General features: G+C 41.8%; 1 protein-coding gene across 4 annotated transcripts in view; it reads right to left on the bottom strand.

Moving 5' to 3' along the window:
* Nucleotides 1-19729, bottom strand: part of LOC140905309 (dol-P-Glc:Glc(2)Man(9)GlcNAc(2)-PP-Dol alpha-1,2-glucosyltransferase-like) — an 80628-nt gene that overhangs the window by 52912 nt on the left and 7987 nt on the right. For 3 of the 4 annotated variants that reach the window (XR_012156816.1, XR_012156817.1, XM_073328387.1), the window contains one exon: nucleotides 9004-12040. The exons of the other annotated variant lie outside the window; for it this stretch is intronic. Coding sequence is in view for 1 of the 3 variants with exons in the window: in XM_073328387.1 (XP_073184488.1) it covers nucleotides 12032-12040 (9 nt within the window). In the remaining 2 variants the exon portion in view is untranslated. Of the gene's footprint in view, nucleotides 1-9003; nucleotides 12041-19729 lie in introns of those variants that run through there. 4 annotated transcript variants of the gene reach the window in all.

Here is a 19729-nt window from a genome sequence, read left to right as displayed (position 1 = left end):
TCACTGCAACCCTTGGGAAATTTTTCCAATAGTTAATTGCCCTCACTGTTTAAAAAAAAAAAAAAAAAAAAAGGTATGCCTTGCATCTGGTTGATAGGATTTCTTGTTTAAAATATATTTTAAAAGGGAAGGTGCAACAGAAGCCATAGGAGTCAGGGGATATTGATCCCTGCCATGTGAGAGGGGTATAATTTTTGGTAACTTTGACTTTTGTCCTGCAATAAGAGACAGAAGCTAAAGCTTAGTGTCTTACCAGCACTGCTGGTAAGCCAATATTTTCTTCAAGTCTGCATAAGGAGGCTACCACTCATTAGCTTTGGTTTAAAGAGAGTATTGTAGATAATGTTTTCTTTATTTGTATTTAATATGAATATTTGTATACTAAGCAACTGTGCAATATTCTTTGACAGAGCTTCTAATGAGACCTAAAATACCAGAGTTTAACTAAAATGGGCCAAATTTTTACTTTAAATAGAATTGTAGGTGTTCAACACTTCTGAAAAATCAGGCCCAATAGCACTAGGTTGGACTCTAAGACTCTCTGAAAAGTCCATAGATGACAGAACTCCATTTTAACTCTTTGCTAAAGCACAGGCTGAAGAGCAGGAGGGAAGAGTTCTACATAGTTAGCCCCAATCTTCTAGTTACACACATTAGAATGTGTTTTTGCTGTAATCAATGGGGGGGGGGATAAAGTTTCCTACTTTTTTTTGGCTAAATGTCAGCCTTAGTAAGAATATGTATTCAAGAAAGGATACGTGCAGGGAGAGCAATTTGCCATGTAATGTAAGTAAAATATATTAAAGAAGCAGGTAGTTAGGATGGAGTATAAGCAAGAAGTAGCTGGCAAAAAACCAAAAACCCCATTGTTTACTGACATCAGCTTGCTCTGCAATCATGTATTGTAAAGGGTAGCAACTCCTAGTGAGACACTCCAGAGAACCTTGAGATAGGAGAAACAGTATATTTTCTTTTATTCCACATAAGGACATATTTATATGCAGCAATGCAAAGTAGTTTTTATTTTCTACTAATATTTGTAATGAAAAAATGTCCTTGTGTGCATAAATATCTAGTATCTACTGTTGAGTAGGAAACAATACAGGACTCAAATGATAACAGTAAGGAGAAAGAACAAAAGCTTACTGTGTTATTGTGTGAAAAACTTGACATATCTTTGCCTCCCATATCCATTTTCACTCTTATTTGAGCTATATTTAGCATATTGACTGAGATATTGAGAACGGCCAACTAACGTCATTTGCTCCTTTGATTTTCATTAACATTCTGGGTAGATTTCCATACACTTCATTGTCCTAACATCAGAGCCTCAAAAACACAATCACAATACCAGGAACTAATTGTCTATTTGCTCTGAGTAAGTTGAGGCCATGGGAATTTATTTCAGCTTTTCTTTTCCTTCACAGCCCTTACAGCTCCCCTTCTTTCACTCTGCTCTATATTCTCTCCATATTTAGCCACTTCTGGAGTTACTGAGACGAAATATGATCATGTTGCTCTTATAATAGGAATCATGTTGCCTGAGGACTTTAAGACAATATTTCAGATTTGGCTAATTTAGGTTGAGATTTTCAAACTTGACTAAGAGATTTAGCCACGAAACTGCTATTACTGTCAATGGAGTTTTGTGGATCTTTTGAGACTCAGAAGTTGCTTTTTGCTTGTCTAAGGCCATACATCTGAGGTTTTCAAAGATGACTAAAAGGGTGTTTTTCAAAGTTACAGGTGGGAGTTAAGTGTTGAGATGCTTTTAGGCACCTGGGGGGAGGGGGGAGTAACAACAACCCTGTGATCCACTAAGTCAGAGTTAGGCACTTAGGTTGCCTATTCGATGAATGGAGAGAGATAGGTACCTCAGAACGCAATCCACAAGTCAGCATGCTAGGTGAGGAGCTGCCTAAGCTAGTGAAAGAGCTGTGCTGACAAGAAGCTTGTGCCCTAAACTCCGCCCCTCTCACAGAGCTAGATGCCTAAGGCCAGGCTGCAGGGAGGCACCTATCTCTGTTTGCCAACCCAGGGAAGATAGGTGTTTGACTACCTAACTCATTGTGGCATCCGCTCCAGTAGGCGTGCTCAGAGCCTGCATAGGCCTACACAAAACAGCTGGGGGAAGAGGGAGGAGACCAACCTCCCTTAAAGCCTTTAGTCCAGTGGTTAGAGCACTCATCTGGGATGTGGGAGACCTACATTCAATTCCCCTTCTGCCTCAGAAGAAGAAGAAGGGATATGAACAGGGATCTGTTATACCAGAGATGAGTGCCCTAATCCCTGCACGATAGTCATTTTGGTGGGGGGTTTCCTCAATCTCTCCTATTGAAGCTGTTCCACTTTAATTGAATAATTAAAATATTTATTGGGCTAGAGAAGAGTGAGAATCACTCTATACTCTAGTGCAGAGGTTCCCAAACTTTTTTTATTGTGTACCCCCTTCCAGACCTACCAGCTGACCACATACCCCATCCCTTCTCCTCAGGTACTTTGTGTTCTTCTTAACACTACCTGTCGTTAGCCATCTGTCCATATTTCACTGTTACAAACAGATATACTTCTAGTGCAACATATACAACTGAAAAAAACCCCTGAATAAGTTCTGAGCTCAGCTAGAATGGACAGTTGCTGGGCAACTGAACCCATGCTGTACGGTGATTGGAAGTGAGGGCTCTGTACATCAGTGTATCTGTGTTCTCATTGGAACATCGACATAAATTAACTACTGTCTTTTATATACTAAATTCCCATAGTTTTAAAGCTCTGAGTAGCCTATTATGAAAATGCAATAAATAAAATTAGATAAAATCCACCATTACACAATTTCTCCCATGTACCCCCAGAGATGTCTCACGTATCCCCAGGGGTATGCATACCATGGTTCGGGAACCCCTGCTCTAGTGGTTAGGGCACTCACCTCAGGGGTGGCAGAACCCTGTTCAAATCCCTGCTCATCAGGCAGAAGGGGGACTTTAAGTACTGAACTAAACATTGTAAGAGGGCGTTATCATCTCTGTCTCCCCCCGCCCCAAGCTGTTTTGCATAAGTCAGGGCACCTCTGAGCACATCTACTAGACTGGACCTCATGGGGGAGACAGGCAGTCCTCCATCTATTTCCCCCATAGTTCGTGAAGCACTCTGGGGCTTTGGTGTGAGATAAGCGCCTGGATGCCTACAGTGAAACAGCAGCGCACTTGCTCAGAGGCAGAAACTTAGGCATTGAGGGAACATCTATTGCCAAACTTAGGTGGTGAGTGAGTTCACTTGACTGTTGCCTAACCCTAGACACCTGGAGTTTGGTGGATTGCCCTGGCACCTAAAAATGGGACAGAGTAAGCACCTGTAGAAGTTGTGCCTAATTCAGATGAGAAAGCCAGGCTTGGGTCATGACCATCTACCCCCAGCTGCAGGGTAGGTGCATCCTTAGAATTTACAGCTCATGTAGATGTACCTACAGTATCTTTGATCAAGCTAGCATACTTAAAAATAGCAGCATAGATGCATACCACCTGACCACAATCCTCCCTGACCTCCATGGTAGGAATTTGGATAGCTAACCCATGCCACCACCAACACAGCTGCAGCCACAATGCTATTTTTAAGCATGCTAGCTTGACTGAAGTTAACACAAGTATGTCTACTTGAGGCTCCTAGGGTAGCCAGCTTTGTAATATTTAAAGACTGGACACTCCAGGAGGAGTGCTGCAACCTCCCCAGCCCCGCCTCTTCCCCGGGACCCCCCCGCTCGCTTTTCTTCCCCTACTGTGAACATAGGGTAAAGCAAGGTTGGAGAAGGGACCTTTATCTATATCCTTTGATATTTTAGGTTGCACCATTAGTATTGTTTTAGTTAAATGTTTTGTCTTATTTATGCCTGCACTATGCTTTAGGACAGTTCTAATGATTTTAAAATGCCCACATAGTAATATATTCTCTATATGTGCAGATACACTTCAGTTTTTCACTTTGAAAAAACAAAAATATGCAATTCTTTATTGGAGAGCCACCATATATAACTTCAGTAAGGGAAGTTGCGTTCGGTGAACCAGAGCTCAAAAACTATAAAATAGCATTCACCACTGGAAATCCATCATAGCAAAAGCTGTCAAAGCTTTTAAACCTATTTGGTAAAAGAGAAACATTCGCTACAAGAAGTTGCTTTTGAGATGCTGTTTTCAGAGTTAGCCGCAGACTACAAGAGTTCATACACCAGGCTTTAAAGGTTTGTTTACTGCCAAGTGTTTGGCAAGAAAATTTGGATGAAACAAGTTTGCTATAATATGACTTACACACTAAATTATATGCAACAGCTTTTTGCTAGTTTCTAATATCTTTGTGGTAAAGAGTAAAGATAAAACATGAATCAACTGCAAAGAAATCCAGCTCAAACTTTTATATTACTTACTAAAAAATGTTTTGACAGCTCAGGAGCCAAGATAGATAACTTATAGAATTCATCAAAAGCAAAATTGAGTTTTGGACTTACATTTCAGATCTTGCACCATATTATATTATGGAGGTGCATGACAAATCAGAAGCAGACCCGGAGGCATTACAGTTACTAGAATGTATACAGTATCGTCATGAACTGAATTAGTCAACTATAAAAAGATGAAGTATCCTAGTTACATTAACTGGTCATTTCAAAACTTGTATAGTAATGTTTCTTTAAAAATGAACATGAGATTATTCAAGCAAATAATCCTTATGTTCACAGGGCAACCCTAAGCATAAAATTAAATTTTATAGTTGGGGCTGCTGGCTGTCTCTGTAGAAACAGAAGGAACTGAGAAATTTATACCATTTGGTGGTTAACAAAACAAAACCCCACACAAAAACAAGCATTTTAATCATGTAGATTTCCAGATTGTTCAGAGTTATACTGGAGGATTCCTCTCCTGCATAGGTCTTCTGAGGCTTATAAAGTTAAAGTGGGTGGTCAGCCAAAGCAGCACTTAAAAGTTAATGCACTTAAAACTTAAGTGCTGAAGCACTTAGAGGCCAAGCCAGTAAACATCAACTGGCATCTATACTTTGCGATATAGTGAATTCATCATTACTTGTAGTCTTCAAATTGGGTGCATGCATGTCTAGAAGATAATGCTCTAGCTCAGCTATAAGCTATTAAAGCTCAGTACATGTAACCCAGGCCTGCTTGGTGTGGTGCTCTGAACCCCTCTAAGGGCACCTAGCCAAGACTGTAGCAAACTCATCAATCTCTAGCTGGGCTAAGAGCCATGTGGCTATTAACTCATGCCTTTAGCTCCAGGGGTCCCAGGTTTGATCCTGCCTGTGGAGGACCAGAGTCTATCAGCATTACATACTCACTTACATAATGTGGAAATAATTTGAGTCTAAAAGGCCTAGTGTTATGCACGAGATAAGACTCAATCTTAGCACTACCTTCTGGTATTTTTAAAATGTTTGAACCAAAAAAAAAAAAAAAAAAAAAAAGCCACACACAGAAAAGTTGTAGCATTTAGCCTGAACAGAAGCCCAAAGCTCCTTGAGCATAAGGCAAACCAAAAAATCCCAAAACCCTTTAGAGTCAAGCAAAGTCTCAAGTTTCTCCTATTCATCAGGAAAGAGCAAAAGTACAAACATGAATCAATTACAGAGAAACCCAAACAATGACATAGTTGAACATTTATAATACCTCCTAAAAATGTTTTCAGCTAATAGCCTATCCTTCTTGCTTCCAGAAAGGAGAGTAGAAAAAACTCCCTTTTCATCAGGAGTTAAACAGAACCCCCAACTCTTGAAGGAGGATTACAACTGTCTTTTTTCAGCACAAGTATATAACTCCTTCTCACAGCAATCACAGAACTTCCTCTTCCTTTAATATGCTTCAGGCTGTCTTCCTGAGAGCCTAATGGGCCCCAGCTGCTGCAAAGCCCTACCTATTAACTCTTTCCGCCCTAATAAAACCTTGTCTGGAACTCTAGGGTTTCCTCACTCAGCCACCTTTCTAGGCTCCACCACAAACATGTATGTATCTGAATTTTCAAGTTTTAAAACAGCTCCATCCCTTAGACAGAGTTAGTGAAAAATTCTTGAGAAATGTGATAGTTTCAATGGGTAAGTTAAAGCTTCTTACAAATATGAAAAGTTTATTCCACATATTTAAAATTTATAGCAAAAAAATGTATCCTGCATATTATAAAACATTTCAGAGGGAAATGTTGTTCCTGTGAAAAGTTAGAAGGGTGTGAAAAATATTTCCCAAACTAGAAGTCTGGTTGCAGCCTTAAATATGGAATGACTGCATGATCTTATCACTTTTTCCATTGTCTTTCTTCCCCATCTGTATTTTTACAATTGGTGCATCTTGTCTGAAATTACATTGTATGGCCCAGATCCACAAAGGGACTGTGGTGTTGCAATGCTGAGTGTCACGGTGCCTAAATGGAATAGCAATGGGATCATAAACCACAAAGTTTGGTACCATACAATGAGAGGGGAGAGACAGGCAGCTAAGAATGCCATTCACAAAAGCCAGCATGCTAGGTAGGAAGCCATCTAAGCTAGTCAATGGGAGATGTCAAGGAGAAGGATGTAGCCCACCTCTCATGGAGTTAGGTGCCTGAATCCAGGATGCAGTGAGGTGCCTATCTCTGCTTACAAAATCCACAGCCAGGAACCCTCCCCTGGAGTCAGAGAGCTTAGGTGCCTAAGTCATTTACTGAGAAAATAAGTCAAGCACCTGTCTCGCTCCACACAAAACAGCCAGCGGAGGAGTGATGGTGCTGCTACCAACCTTATAACTTTTATCCCAGTGATTAAAGCACTCGCCCATGATATAGAAGACCCAGAGTCAATTCCCCCATTACCTGAGTAGGGATTTGAACAGGGGTCTCCCACACAGAGGTGATGTAAGGGGGTGGGGGATCACATTCCCCCCCAACCTCCGATTTCTGCCAGGGTTTATATCCCCAGCCCTGAACCCTGCTGCATACCATCAGAATCTTTAAATTGTGCCCCCCTCCACCACTATCAACAGTTATGCATCATCTTTACCAAAGCTTTTGATACGGTCTCCCACAGTATTCTTGCCAGCAAGTTAAAAAAGTATAGATTGGATGAAAGGACTATAAGGTAGATAGAAAGCTGGCTAGATCATCGGGCTCAATGCATAGTGATCAATGGCTCGATGTGCAGCTGGCAGCCAGTATCAAGCACAGTGCCTCGGGGCCGGTTTTGTTCAGCATCTTCATTAATGATCTGGATGATGGGATGGATTGCACCCTCAACAAGTTTGCAGATGACACTTGAGGTAGATATGCTGGAGGGTAGTGATAGGGTCCAGAGCGACCGAGACAAATTGGAGGATTGAGCTAAAAGAAATCTGATGAGGTTCAACAAGGGTTAGTCCAGAGTCCTGCACTTAGGACGAAAGAATCCCATACTCTGCTATAGATTGGGGACCGACTATCTAGGCAGAAGTTCTGCAGAAAAGTACCTGGGGATTACAGTGGACGAGAACAGTGTGCCCTTGTTGCCAAGAAGGCTAACAGCATATTGGGCTCTATAACTAGAAGCATTGCCAGCAGATCAAGGGAAGTGATTATTCCTCACTGTTCAACACTGGTGAGACCACACCTGGAGTATTGTGTCCAATTTTGGGCCCTTGACTACAGAAAGGATGTGGACAAATTGGAGAGTCCAGCGGAGGGCAATGAAAATGCTTAGCGGGCTGCGGCACATGACTTGTGAGAGGCTGAGGGAACTAGGCTTATTTAGTCTGCAGAAGAGAAGAGCGAGGGGGGATTTGATAGCAGCCTTCAACTACCTGAAAAGGGGGTTCCAAAGAGGATGGAGCTAGGCTGTTCTCAGTGGTGGCAGATGACAGAACAAGGACTAGTGGTCTCAAGTTACAGTTGCGGAGTCTAGGTTGGATATTAGGAAAAACTATTTCACTAGAAGGGTGGTGAAGCACTGGAAGGCGTTACCTAGGTAAGTGGTGGAATCTCCATCCTTAGAAGTTTTTCAGGCTTTGACAAAGCCCTGGCTGGGATGATTTAGTTGGGGTTGGTCCTGCTTTGAGCAGGAGGTTTGACTAGATGACCTCCTGAGGTCTCTTCCAACTCTAATATTCTATGATTTCTGCTCCCCACCTTGCAAATAAGTGCTCTAACCACTGAGCTTATGGGATATTCTGATGTGGGGCTTCCTAAGTTTCCCCCGATTACGCTGTTCCACTGTGGATAAATAATGAAACAGTATTTAGAGCAAGAAGTCTGGGCTCTTGGTGTCCCATCTCCAATGTGGGCAGCCAAACCACCAGGCTAGAGTGTCATTCTCTCTCTCTCTGGCCCAATAACTAATTCATACACAGTGGAACAGCTTCAACAGGAGGGACTGGGAGAGCTCCCACATCAGAATATCCCATAGCTCAGTAGTTAGAGCAACCTCCTAAGAGGCAGGAAACCCCTGTTCAAAGCCTTTCTTCCTTCTTCAGCAGAGGGGGAAACTGAACCTGTGTTTCCCAGTGATTTAGAGCACTAAAGAAAAAAAGTTGTAAGGTAGGACATGTGATAGGTTCCTCCAGGGTGCCACCTGAAACTGGGGTACCTCTGCACCCACCTGTCCCACCAGCCTGGGCTCCCTTCACACTATATTGCTGAGCCAAGCCCTCAGGCTTCAGGCTGCACTTTACCAGCACACACACACACACAGGTAGGGACACATCCAGCTGCAGTTTCACAAAGATGCTGAGATCAGCTCTGCATGGGAAAGCTCAGCTAAGGAATTGCCCAGTACTCAAGTGCACCCCCCTCCTAGAGTGTAAACCCAAGATTATGTCATCTTGCACTGAACAGAGAACTATACAGCATAAACTCACTGAAATTCATCCCCCCACCCTCCCCCAATGTGGAGGAAGATATGAACAGCTTTTTGCCCCCCCTCCCGAGTTATGAATTCCACAAACTGGTTTTAGATCAAACATAAAAGTTTATTACCTGCAAAAGATAGATTAAGTAATTATAAAGGGTTAGCAAACAGATCAAAGCAGATCACCTTAGGAAATAAACAAAACCACAGACTGAGCTTAAGATACTGGAGAAATCAGTATAAGTAGCAAATTCTCACCCTAAATGTTGTTTTAGGCAGATTGCAGAGATTCTTGAAGGTCAGCTGCACTGACCTGCAGCTTAAAACTTCAGATATTTCATTCACAGGCTAGACACCCTTCCAGCCTGGGCTCAGTCCTTCTCTCCCCACCCTTCTTAGTTTCCTAGATGTTAACAGCAGTCATCCTTGGTGGGGATTCAGTGAAGAACCAACCACAATTATAGCACTCCTCTGCCTTAAATAGGTTTTACATATGGCAGGAATCCTTTGTCTTCCAGTATGATTCCCACCCCAGCTCAGTGAAAAAGTACTAATTTTATCATGGAGTCCAGTATCAGGTGATGTGATCACATGACCCTCCAGCCACAACTAAAAGTCTGTTTGCAGTGTCCACAGGAAGGTGGGAGATTAGCATCTTCAAAGACTATTGTTTTTCCTAATGGCCCTTTCCAGCCTGCAATCTAGACTGATTGCATTCTGTCTAGTGGGCATTCCCCAGGTGTAAACAGATTTGTAATAGGTGCATAGACAATATTCCTAAGGTCAGATACAAAAATGATACATGCATACAAATATAATAATCATAATTAGTAAATCATAACCTTTCCAATGATATCTCACATGACCGATCTTGTGTAAAATACAATCTTAGATATGCTATAATCATATAACAATATTTCTATGAAGAATATGGGGCATAGTATAACAGGACACCTACACCTCTGGCCAGATTTTGAATGGGACCCATGCTGGAAGGCATGCCCACTAGATCACACATGAGTTAGGCAGAGGAACATTTAATCTTTCCATTGTTTGTGGACTGCACTGGGAATTAAGCAGGAGAAAGGCATCTGAACACCTTGCATGAGGCAGCAGTGCACATGCCCAGAGGCAGCAACTTAGACATTTGAGGAACTTTATTATGAAAACTTAGGCCCAAAGTGACTTTAGGCACCTACAGGGTCAGGCAGCAGCTGAACAGAGGGCTTGTGGATTAGTGCTTACATCTGGTACTTAGGTGACTAAATTCCTTGGTGGATCTGGGCCTTAGTTCTTTGGGAAAGGGACTGTGTCCTCCCTCTGTGTTACTTTAGCAGGTACCAAATGTGCCCACATCCTGATCAGTTCTTTTGGGCACTGTTATAATAAACACGACTGAAATGTAGAACCTCTGGGGTGAAATGTGTCCACAATTCAACTGTGCATAACTGCTTACAGCAGGAAGTGAAAAAGAGCCAACAAACTTCAAGTGTACTTTAAAAAGCCTAATTACCCAAATTGCAATTAGCCTAAGACAGGGGTTAATGTTCTTACTCCTACAAAAAGGATGCTCCCTAACACAATGGGGTAGCACTTCTTCAGTTCAGAGAACAGAGTGCCAGCTCTGAAATCAACAACATCCCTTACTGGTGTTCTCTTGAAGCTGCATCTAAATACTAATTCCACCAGCCACTGCTCAGTTTTAGATATCTGAAGAGATCCCAGTAAAATTGACATGATTTATGTATTCTAAATCAAGCTGGGTTTTAAGCAATACTCTAAAATTACAGCCTTTGTAGATAGCAATCATCAAAAATATTCTATTTACATTGGGTAAATGACAAGCTTTTCTATAGCAATTGTAGTGGGGGCTCCTCGCCCCTAGAGCACCCCCCAGCAGCTCCATACAGGGCTGCCGTTGCACCGCTACCTCAGTTTCCCAGGTGTTTTTAATTAGTCCCATGAGGCTTGTACATTGAACAGCACCCTTCAAGTGTCTAGTTTATTCAACCCCAAAAGCAGATCATCACAAAAATAGACCTCCCTCTCAGCCTCTCTGGCACCTACCAGGGTGTCTTCAAACCTGTGCTCATAGTTTCCCACAGCTCTCTTCCACTGAGCTGGAGCTATGGTTCCCTGCTAATTCAGGGGCCCTGCAGAAGCCTTATTGCTCCCTAAAGTGTCTAGTCACCTGCCCTGCTGTGTGGGAGGAGACAGCATTATGCTGGCCCCTGCTCCCAGGTCATTTCTTATTGCCTGGGTCAGAGGGGATACCTGCCTCACCTTCTCTGCAAGGCTCCAGGTCCTTAAAGATACGCTAACGAGATTCCTTTTAACTGCTATTTTTTCCCCAGGACCCTTTTCCCCTCTGTCCGTATCTCCTCAGTCCTTATGTGTAAGACCATCCCCAAACTCTTAAAGGACATGCATGTGATAGGGAGGACTGACTGGTAGCAGAAATGCTCTTAAGCAGACTACCCCATCACAACAATATATTTTGGAGACCTGATGGGAACAAATGGAATTCACATCTTATTAAAACAGATATGAAGGTAGCTAAAGAGTGTTTACATCACTGAAAAGATGTACAACAATATTTTTAATTAATTCAATGCAATTTGAATCAAACATACAGTGCACACAATGCCAAAAATTGGTAAAATATACAAAGAACCATTTATTTATTTAAAAACACAGAAAATATGTTCACGGCATCCCTTTGAAAGGGATCATATATATATACATATATACATACACATATAAAAACAGACTTGGAATTTGTATTTATTTATTACTTTATAAAACATCTACATTAGTCTTTGGAGGATGAACAATATGAAAAAACATATAACAAAAGCATAGCAGTCACAAGTCCAATTAGCATAATACTTTTCTTGACAGCAAAGAGGCAGATTATATTTCTTGTATTTAACTATCGTTGTTTTAATAATTTGATGAACTATTACAAAACAGACATTCAGTGACGTCAGTCACACAAATGAGCAGACCTGTTCCAGGAGTACTTCCCATTCCAAAGGGAAATTTCCAGAGGCTGTCAGCCACTAGTAGATTAAGAACTCCCCCCATCTGGCTATATACGTGAAGCAATCACTGTGCACCACCAATGGGAGAAGGTATCCAAAAACCAGCATGAATCACCTCTCTCCGCTTCTGCTCCTAGTAGCAACTCTCATTCCATCTGTAACAAAATTACAATAATGTTTTCCTTCTGAAAAATCTCTTTCTTTCCTTTTAGCTCCTGCAAGGAGCATCTCAAATTCTCACTGAAGACAAAGGAAGTTCAAAGAGTTCAGCATATTGCAGGACTGAGAACAAAGTCCTTAGAGATTAAAAGTGAAGCCCCACGGGCATTTTATCCAGATCCAAATGTCAATACGCCTGGGCTAGGCAAGCATTCATGTCTTAGAAACAAACTCTTTATTGCTAGAAAGAGTGAGCAACCAATCTGATTATGCTGGCTTAGCTCTAAACCACTCTTACTAAGGATATTTTGTAAGCAAATATTGTACAAGTCACTGAAATGCACATAAGGGACAGACACTAAAGCAAAAAATATATATTAGTGAGCCAAAACTTTTTTAAAAAATTAAGATTGTTAATACAGCACAAGAGTTAGAGATATGCAGGCAAATATTCTTGAGAAATTCCTGGCTCTACATATTTCAAGTACACCAAAAATTAAGTGACATTTAACACATAATAAGTCTACCATATGGCTCAAAGCCCTTTGAGTATACATTTTTCAAAAGTACACAGTCCAACAAAAAAAGCATGAATATTTTAGAAAGACACCACCTGTGCCAGTCTCACAAACACAATTACTTTGCTTTCTTTTCTCAATGTGTCTGTTTGCCATATTTGTATCTCAGGTATGGCAGAATGGCTCTCTGTCTAAAATATGGATGGGGTGAAACAGTTAACTCAAAAAATCAGTTAGGAAATTAAACAAGTTTCCTACTAAAAAGCTATTTTGACATTACACACCATAAAATACTATGTAAAGTAAGTACCTCATTTCAACAGTGAGCTTTCAGGCTTAATTTCTGTTTTTTCTAATATCAAGTATGAAAAGAGATCAAGGATTTCACAGACACAAAATACCAAATCTTGCTAGAATTAAAACAAATATTTTTAAAATAATAAGCAAAAATACATGGCTTTCAGAAACCTAACAAAAAGGTTAACAAATTAAGAACACAAACATTGTAGCTACACAAGTTATTGAAAAAGTTACATAAGGATATATGCTAAAGTACTTTAAATGTTTTAACTCTTGAACAGGAACTAAGGATAGGAAACATGACACTATAATTCAAAATATCATTAAAATAAATACCTGGTCATTTGAAAAAGATGGTTCAAGGCTGCCACCTTGTGAGGATTTTTAAAAGTGTGTATCACAAGACAAAATTAACCATCCCTCCTCAAAGATTACAAAAATGGACTACATCATTTTCAGAAAATAATTCTGAACATAAATTATGTACATTGTATGAGCTATTTACTATCAAAAGTTATTATAGTCCCCAATGAAGAAAATTTTATGAATGCACCTATCTGTAGTAGATTTTGCATCTGAAATGAACCAATATTATGTGTTGTTGAAGGATTAAAGAGGAATGAAGCAAGTCAAGTAACACTTCTAAGCAAAAGAAAATAGAATTACTCCTACAGGACTAGTCACACACTGTTGTCCAAAAGACCCCTGTAAATCTTTGAAACAATAATCTCATTTTTTGATTAAGAACTGTATGCAAAGCCCCTGTAGCTCAGCCTCTATTTGCTGACCACCACAATTATTTTTATGTAAAATATGTGCTATATTTTCCCACATTATAACAAAGCAAACACATTATTGTAGCTAATTCAATTGTACCTGCTCTTCTCTTGACTTTAAACTACATACATTGTTGAGCTAATAGGATCCACATGGCACAATGTTCTGAAGATTCAGAACAGGCTGCCCAGTGGGGACAGGAGGACAGTGAAGAAATTTGGCAGCATGTGACCTCCAGAAGAAGTAAGGGGAGCGTCCATGTACCAGCAACTCAGATACAGGTAAGTAACCATTTTCATGTTCTCTCCACAGGTACTAATGCAGAGAGTGGACTAGATGATACATCGGAGGGAAGGGAACAGAAGGAGACTCCGCCGATTGGAAGGCATGAGATGCACTGTCCTAGGGTTGGGGGTTCCACGACCACCGCTCCCAAGAGAAGGAGGCGGGTGGTGGTGGTCGGGGACTCTCTCCTCAGGGGGACTGAGTCACCTATCTGCCGCCCCGACCGGGAAAACTGAGAAGTCTGCTGCTTGCCAGGAGCTAGGATTCACGATGTGACGGAGAGACTGCCGAAACTCATCAAGCCCTCGGACCGCTACCCCTTCCTGCTTCTCCACGTGGGCACCAATGATACTGCCAAGAATGACCTTGAGTGGATCACTGCGGACTACGTGGCTCTGGGAAGAAGGATAAAGGAGTTTGAGGCACAAGTGGTCTTCTCGTCCATCCTGCCCGTGGAAGGAAAAGGCCTGGGTAGAGACTGTCGAATCGTGGAAGTCAACGAATGGCTATGCAGGTGGTGTCGAAGAGAAGGCTTTGGATTCTTTGACCATGGGATGGTGTTCCAAGAAGGAGGAGTGCTAGGCAGAGACGGACTCCACCTAACGAAGAGAGGGAGGAGCATCTTCGCAAGCAGGCTGGCTAACCTAGTGAGGAGGGCTTTAAACTAGGTTCACTGGGGGAAGGAGACCAAAGCCCTCAGGTAAGTGGGGAAGTGGCATACTGGGAGGAAGCACGAGCAGGAGCGCGCAAGAGGGCAGGGGTCCTGCCTCATACTGAGAAAGAGGGACGATCAGCGAGTTATCTCAAGTGCCTATACAGAAATGCAAGAAGCTTGGGAAACAAGCAGGGAGAACTGGAAGTCCTGGCACAGTCAAGGAATTATGATGTGATTGGAATAACAGAGACTCGGTGGGATAACTCACATGACTGGAGTACTGTCATGGATGGATATAAACTGTTCAGGAAGGACAGGCAGGGCAGAAAAGGTGGGGGAGTTGCACTGTATGTAAGGGAGCAGTATGACTGTGCAGAGTTCACGTATGAAACTGCAGAAAAACCTGAATGTTTCTGGATTAAGTTTAGAAGTGTGAGCAACAAGGGTGATGTCGTGGTGGGAGCCTGCTATAGACCACCGGACCAGGGGGATGAGGTGGACGAGGCTTTCTTCTGGCAACTCACGGAAGTTACTAGATCACAGGCTCTGGTTCTCATGGGAGACTTTAATCACCCTGATATCTGCTGGGAGAGCAATACAGTAGTGCACAGACAATCCAGGAAGTTTTTGGAAAGTGTAGGGGACAATTTCCTGGTGCAAATGCTGGAAGAACCAACTAGAGGCAGAGCTCTTCTTGACCTGCTGCTCACAAACCGGGAAGAATTAGTAGGGGAAGCAAAAGTGGATTGGAACCTGGGAGGCAGTGACCATGAGATGGTCGAGTTCAGGATCCTGACACAGGGAAGAAAGGAGAGCAGCAGAATACGGACCCTGGACTTCGGAAAAGCAGACTCTGACTCCCTCAGGAAACTGATGGGCAGGATCCCCTGGGAGAATAACATGAGGGGGAAAGGAGTCCAGGAGAGCTGGCTGTATTTTAAAGAATCCTTATTGAGGTTACAGGGACAAACCATCCCGATGTGTGGAAAGAATAGTAAATATGGCAGGCGACCAGCTTGGCTTAACAGTGAAATCCTTGCTGATCTTGAACACAAAAAAGAAGCTTACAAGAAGTGGAAGATTGGACAAATGACCAGGGAAGAGTATAAAAATATTTCTCGGGGATGCAGGAGTGAAATCAGGAAGGCCAAATCACACCTGGAGTTGCAGCTAGCAAAAGATGTTAAGAGTAACAAGAAGGGTTTCTTCAGGTATGTTAGCAACAAGAAGAAAGTCAAGGAAAGTGTGGGCCCCTTACAGAATGAGAGAGGCAACCTAGTGACAGAGGATGTGGAAAAAGCTAATGTACTCAATGCTTTTTTTTGCCTCTGTTTTCACAAACAAGATCAGCTCCCAGACTGCTGCACTGGGCAGCACAGCATGGGCAGGAGGTGACCAGCCCTCTGTGAAGAAAGAAGTGGTTCGGGACTATTTAGAAAAGCTGGACGAGCACAAGTCCATGGGTCCGGATGCGCTGCATCCAAGAGTGCTAAAGGAGTTGGCAGATGTGATTGCAGAGCCATTGGCCATTATCTTTGAAAACTCATGGCAATCGGGGGAGGTCCCAGATGACTGGAAAAAGGCTAATGTAGTACCCATCTTTAAAAAAGGGAAGAAGAAGGATCCTGGGAACTACAGGCCAGTCAGCCTCACCTCAGTTCCTGGAAAAATCATGGAGCAGCTCCTCAAGGAATCAATTCTGAAGCACTTGGAGGAGAGGAAAGTGATCAGGAAGAGTCAGCATGGATTCACCAAGGGCAAGTCATGCCTGACTAATCTAATTGCCTTCTATGATGAGATAACTGGCTCTGTGGATGAGGGGAAAGCGGTGGACGTGTTGTTCCTTGACTTTAGCAAAGCTTTTGACACCATCTCCCACAGTATTCTTGCCAGCAAGTTAAAGTAGTATGGGCTGGCTGAATGGACTATAAGGTGGATAGAAAGTTGGCTAGATTGTCGGGCTCAATGGGTAGTGATCAATGGCTCCATGTCTAGTTGGCAGCTGGTACCAAGTGGAGTGCCCCAAGGGTTGGTCCTCGGGCCAGTTTTGTTCAATATCTCCATAAATGATCCGGAGGATGGTGTGGATTGCACCCTCAGCAAGTTTGCAGATGACACTAAACTGGGAGGAGAGGTAGATACGCTGGAGGGTAGGGATAGGATACAGAGGGCCCTAGACAAATTAGAGGATTAGGCCAAAAGAAATCTGATGAGGTTCAACAAGGACAAGTGCAGAGTCCTGCACTTAGGACGGAAGAATCCCATGCACCGCTACAGACTAGGGACCGAATGGCTAGGCAGCAGTTCTGCAGAAAAGGACCTAGGGGTTACAGTGGACGAGAAGCTGGATATGAGTCAACAGTGTGCCCTTGTTGCCAAGAAAGCTAATGGCATTTTGGGATGTATAAGTAGGGGAATTGCCAGCAGATTGAGGGATGTGATCATTCCCCTCTATTCGACATTGGTGAGGCCTCATCTGGAGTACTGTGTCCAGTTTTGGGCCCCACACTTCAAGAAGGATGTGGAAAAATTGGAAAGAGTCCAGCGGAGGGCAACAAAAATGATTAGGGGACTGGAACACATGACTTATGAGGAGAGGCTGAGGGAACTGGGATTGTTTAGTCTGCAGAAGAGAAGAATGAGGGGGGATTTGATAGCTGCTTTCAACTACCTGAAAGGGGGTTCCAAAGAGGATGTATCTAGACTGTTCTCAGTGGTGGCAGATGACAGAATGAGGAGTAATGGTCTCAAGTTGCAGTGGATATTAGGAAAAACTTTTTCACCAGGAGGGTGGTGAAGCACTGGAATGCGTTACCTAGGGAGATGGTGGAATCTCCTTCCTTAGAAGTTTTTAAGGTCAGACTTGACAAAGCCCTGGCTGGGATGATTTAGTTGGGGATTGGTCCTGCTTTGAGCAGGGGGTTGGACTAGATGACCTGCTAAGGTCCCTTCCAACCCTAATATTCTATGATTCTATGGTTTTTCCCTCATATATAATTCAGCAGAAGTAACCTCAAAAGTTCAAAACTCAGTCTTTTCTCTATATATTTCTCTGTTGTCTGAGGTGCAAGTTTTTTTGATTTTCCCAATATTGACTGTGGAAGATCACCCTTCACTTTCCTAGTTTAATAAAAAAAAAAAAATCAATCTAGAGTTACCACTTTTGGATGCTGTTAAAACACGACGTTAGCTGCCACCCAGGACAAAACCATCTGCTTCAACAAATTAGCATGATGAAATTATTTTTTAAATGGATGCCTCATTAGAAACATTTACATTAATTCATTTTTATAATGCTTCAGTAAATCATTTCACCTACAAGACATTTTGGGGCTGAGGATGTGCCCCTCTGTTTTTAAAATTGCAGGCTGGCATTATCTCCCACAATAAATTTAAAAAATTGAAATATTTTAGGGGCAAAAGACAAAGATTAGAATTTTTCAAAACAGAAACTATTCTCTTCCAGGATTATTAAAATCACAGAACCTTGGTCCACTAAAAATAGATTAAAACAATGCCATTATTAATGGTAGTTGCAGAATTTCAAATGTGATTTCAGTAAATCTTGAAACCTTTCCTATGACTGATAGCATTGTGACTACGACCATATCTATTTCTGAAAAATACAGTATTGCTAAAATAATATTGCATTTGTTTTCTAAATTCACTGTTCAGGAATAAATTGAATTAAATCCAATAAAGAGCCTCTAGCTCATCAGCAAAAGTGATGTATATGTATACGTATTTATACAAAGTGAATGTATATTTGAAAGCCTTAACATCTTTCTCTCTCTCATATTCTGTGTTTTAGTAACTTACTAATGCATGAATACCAGAACTCCCTTGGTTGGGAACATTATTTGAAAGAACAGTGAGCTGTTAAGAATGCCAAATGCCTTTTTTTAAAAATGAAAAAGTAAGTATTTCAATTCCATCCTGCTTTTAAATTAGTAAGATACATAAGTACGGCCATTCTGGGTCAGACCATCTAGCCCAGTATCCTGTCTTCCGACAGTGGCCAATGCCAGATGGTTCAGAGGGGTGAATAGAACAGGCAATCATCAAGTGATCCATCCTGTTGCCCATTCCCAGCATCTGGCAAACAGAGGCTAGGGAGACTTCAGAGTATCAAGAACAGGAAGTAGCACCCTAAAGTATTCATTCAAAATGCAATTAACACATTTCACTGGGGAAGAAAATTCATGGTGTTAAAATGTTCAGGTGTTTCAGTTTGTAAACGTCACCCTTTTTATTTTAAATAGTTCCTAAGACCTATGTATAAGTCATTCATGAACTGCTTGATTACTAGTATCCTGTACTAAAAAGCCCATCAGAAAATTCATGGTGCTCTGAGTTCAGGGGGCTTCTACAATGGGTTCCCTTCTCTTTACAGGACCAGAAGAATATGACTGCATCACAATTTTTCTATGTTTAAATTCACTCTTTTCAACTGAAACACAACTGAGCTCTCTCAATTAAGGATAAGGAGAAAGAGAGCACAAAAGCTATCCATCCTTATGTTTATCTGAAAGACATTCAGATACCACAATATCAAGAGAGATCTACACAGAAAATATGTGTACATGGACTATATAAATTCAGACCCACTCTCCTTCATCTAATCAAGGAAAAGCCAGCTCTCCCATAACCCAAACATTCACAAAAGCTCGATCATGAAGAGGTCAGAATTCTAGACAAAAAACTACTTGAACCCCCTTGGTTAGCCCTTCCATTCTCCCCCACAACAAAATTAAGGAGTGTGTGTTTAAAGTTGTATTTAAAGCTTACGCACACACCTTTTACATAACAACATTAATTACTGTTTTAATTAAACAAGCATAATGATGGGAGCCATGAAGAATTCTCTCCCATAAACTGTCACATTGAAATCGTAAATTAAGACAGTGGTACAGACTGGGCTTGGAAGCAATGATGTGTGGAGTGCTAGAAATGCAACCCAGCTCATGCTTCTGCTATCTCTTTCCCAGTTGGTTCTGTTATGTGGAATTATCTGAGTGGGCTTCCCTATTCAAATGCTACATACAGATTAACAATAAATTACAGTTATTGGAAGCAGGGCAAGAAAGAACCCAGGAAGCAGGGGAGTGCTTTAAATACCAATACTCAAAAGAAATTACTCACTGAAGGGT

This window comes from Lepidochelys kempii, chromosome 1 (assembly GCF_965140265.1).
Source record: "Lepidochelys kempii isolate rLepKem1 chromosome 1, rLepKem1.hap2, whole genome shotgun sequence".
NCBI lineage: Eukaryota > Metazoa > Chordata > Testudines > Cheloniidae > Lepidochelys > Lepidochelys kempii.
This window is presented reverse-complemented; position numbering and strand designations above follow the sequence as displayed.